Genomic DNA, 3,387 nt, shown 5'->3' with positions numbered 1-3,387 from the left:
GCCTGGAAAGTTTGGTAATTGCTGTTATTCTTATTATTTTGTTTCTCAGAATATTCAGCCAAATTACTGTTTAAATTACTATTACAAACAAAATCCTGTCATCCAGCCATCCATCCTCTTTCATCCTCATCCTTTTCATCAAAAATGTATTTTAGGTGGACAGATCAATACAGTACAAAAACATTAAAAAAATGTTGGATGTTGGAAAATAAAAATGTCAAACCACCTGGCCCTCCATCCCTCCCCAAGACCGCCTTCACTCCACCATCCTCCTGAACTTTTGGTGTTTTGATTTTATGTTGGGCCTGTGGACTCTTCCTCCCATTGCCCCAAGGACTCTTCCTCCCATTGCCCCATGGACTCTTCTTCCCATTGCCCCAAGGACTCTTCCTCCCATTGCCCCATGGACTCTTCCTCCCATTGCCCCATGGACTCTTCCTCCCATTGCCCCAAGGACTCTTCCTCCCATTGCCCCATGGACTCTTCCTCCCATTCCCCTGTGGACTCTTCCTCCCGGTCTCATTGTGGAACCAACCTGTGACACTGACTGCATGCTTTATTTTACATTTACATTTACATTTAGTCATTTAGCAGACGCCTTTATCCAAAGCGACTTACAAATTAGGACTAAATTCAGCGAGTCATCATAAAGAGGCAAAAGCAACAACAACGCAGGATGTGCTCAAAATACGAAGTTCAGGTATTATTCAGAGTAGCATAAGCCTGATAAGTGATGTTTCAAAGGGAAAGGAATTTTTTTTCTTTTCTTTTTTTTCTATAAGGTTAAGTGCTCACGGAAGAGATTGGTTTTCAGCTGTTTTTTGAATGTTGTCAGGGATTCTGCATTCCGGATGAGGGTGGGGAGGGTGGGGATTTTAGATTTTAGACACATTTTCCCTATTATTTCTTTGCTGGAGAAAAGAAACAACATGTTCAATAAACAGAATTTGAGGTAATGAACCTGAGAGTGGATGTGAAACCTGTTGCATATTTTTTGCTGTGCATAATTTGATAGTAATTCAGTGAACAGTTCTTGGACCATTTTTTTCACAGTGTTAAGAACATTTTAAAAGTCTAAAAAAAGTTTTTCCACTATAAAGAACCTTTTGTGTAATGGAAAGGTTTCATGTCACTATAGATGCCAATAAAGGACCTTTATTTTTAGAGTGAGGGGCAGATGCTTCACAAACTGGACTCATGCTTTATGCTCATTCTGTACTTTTACTGTACATTATTCATTTAATTTATACCATACAAGCAGTGACAAAAACAGGAAAGAAATAATGTAATGTAAACACAAATACAGTAAAAAAAATATATGTAAACACTTACAGTAAATAAAAGGTATATAGATATAATTTAATTTCATATGAAAATAATTTCTGCTTTAATGACGACACTTGAAGGAAAATGTAACATTTGTCATTGGTTCTTCCATTACGTACTTCTAGTTATATTTGTATATGACCTTGAATGAAATGAAAACCACAAAAAGGAAGAACATAGAATTTAAAACATGATTTTCTCAAAACTGAAGGCTTTTGCTGCTTGATAGAGAGAGGAATTTTCCTGCCAAGTGGCAACATTTAATTCTTTTTTATTTTATTTTAAATGTGCATATTAAACAGTTGTAATGATGTTGGCAGTAGCTGTGCAATGAATCTTTACACTCTTAAAAAATTTAGTTTTTTATTGGTTCCATGAGGAACCTTTAACATCAATGGAACCTTTCCTTTATAATGGAAAAAGGTTCTTTAGGTTACTAAAACATTCTTCACACTAAGAGAAAAAGGTTCTTGTAAGTACTGACTGATCACAGAAAGGTATTTTGGGGAACCAAAAACAGTTCTTCTATGGCATGTGTGCAAAAACCTACTGTTGGAACCTTTATTTTTAAGAGTGCATGTACATCATTCACACATTCACATCATCTTAGAACTCATTGTTGGTTCAGAGCATTCGCTAAAAGTACTTGAGTTTTCTCTTAGTACATTGAACCCTGCGATATATTTTTTTCCAATCTGGTTTGACTGAAATCAAGTTTTTTTAAAAAAAATTAAAGTTCTTCTGCAGAATCAGTTTTAGATGATTCCTGAACTTTACGCCAATAAAAACATAAAACACAGGGTTCAAGCAACAGTGTGAAAAAGCTAACAGTCTGCAAGCATAATATGCATAGTCGAGTCTAATGCTTACTGTACAGTCTGTAAATGGATGGATTTTCTGATCTGTCAAAGATTTTAAGAACATAACAATGTTATATGGAGCCCAACCAATAAAAAACACCAGTGCAATGCAGAATATTAGTCTAACGGTCTTGTGTCTCTTATTGGTCCGAGATTTTGTAATTGTTTGAAGCATTCTGCCATAGCAAAAACCCATGATAAGAAATGCAAAGAAGAAAAAAGCATTTTGAAAATAAGCAATTCCAGATTTCATTTCAACACGGTCATATTCACAGTATGTACTATTTAAATGTGGTATAACCTTGCTATTACATGATCCGAGCAGTGAAACCGCTCCGCTCAGGATCCAAACGATAAAGGGAGCGACTGAAAAGCCTCTGCATTTCTCCCAGTCAGACAGAGGATGAACCACTGCCATGTAACGCTGAATGGTCATGAGAGTTAAGAACAACACGCTGCTGTAAAAGCCAACATAGAACAGAAACTTCACTGCTTTACAGCCAATATCTCCAAATGTCCAACCCCAGATGAAGTACGAGGCCCAGAATGGAAGTCCAAAAGTGAACAGCAGATCTGACAGAGCCAAATTCAGGATGAACACGTTGGTCACGGATTTGAGACTCTCATAAAGTGCCAGAATGACCAGAACAAGGATGTTACCAATGCAGCTTAACACAACCACTAATGAGAAGAAGACTGGAATGAGAATGGATCCAACTTTCACCACATCATCTTTGTGACACATCTCGTCCACATAGTCACTATCATAGTCATAAGGAGTCACTGTTTCCTCTTCAGTCATGTTGTTCTGCAACATCACAAACTACTTCAGTCAGATTAGATTTGTCCAGGTTCAGTTCTTTACTGTTTTCTGTGGAAAATACACACAAACATTAATAAAATATGTCTTTTCATAAGGACAAAAGAACAGAAGAAAATCATATGAATCAATTTAGCTAAATTTATTCCAGTGAAAAAATACTAAAAACAGCCTGACATTTAGTCCTTACCTGCTCTTTCCACTGTCTCTTCTCTAACTAAATGGAATCAAACTTATTTGATAGGAAATAAAAGCACCCTTTATTTTTTGTGTTGAGTATATCATCAAGACAGCTGAGCAGATCAAATGTGGAAGAGGTGTTTACTTTTCTGAATTTATAGGTAACCGGATGGGGAGACTCTTCCTGTTTCTAATAGTAGG

The 3,387-nt window shown here is 36.6% G+C and overlaps 2 protein-coding genes across 3 annotated transcripts in view; both read right to left on the bottom strand.

Annotated features, from left to right (window-relative positions):
* Positions 1–1,202: 1,202 nt before the first annotated feature.
* The window catches only part of LOC309480941 (chemokine XC receptor 1-like), a 59,517-nt gene continuing 57,332 nt past the window's right edge, over positions 1,203–3,387 (bottom strand). Inside the window, exon 3 of the transcript XR_014199813.1 lies at positions 1,203–1,727. The gene's annotated coding sequence lies outside the window, so the exon portion shown is untranslated. The remainder of the gene's footprint in view (positions 1,728–3,387) is intronic.
* On the bottom strand, positions 1,864–3,285 carry LOC309480949 (chemokine XC receptor 1-like). 2 transcript variants are annotated; one of them, XM_082145712.1, is made up of 2 exons: positions 3,197–3,285; positions 1,864–3,057 (listed from the first exon to the last, which is right to left on the bottom strand). In XM_082145712.1, the coding sequence occupies exon 2, from the start codon at positions 3,001–3,003 to the stop codon at positions 2,047–2,049; it is 957 nt and encodes a 318-aa protein (XP_082001838.1). In that variant the 5' UTR covers positions 3,004–3,057; positions 3,197–3,285; the 3' UTR covers positions 1,864–2,046. The 2 variants fall into 2 exon arrangements, with proteins under 2 accessions (XP_082001838.1, XP_082001839.1); XM_082145713.1 differs by lacking the exon at positions 3,197–3,285 and having other exon boundaries at positions 1,864–2,994.

The sequence above is a fragment of the Leuciscus leuciscus genome (genome assembly GCF_965113295.1).
Source record: "Leuciscus leuciscus genome assembly, chromosome: 18".
NCBI classification, from domain to species: Eukaryota; Metazoa; Chordata; class Actinopteri; order Cypriniformes; family Leuciscidae; genus Leuciscus; species Leuciscus leuciscus.
This window is presented reverse-complemented; position numbering and strand designations above follow the sequence as displayed.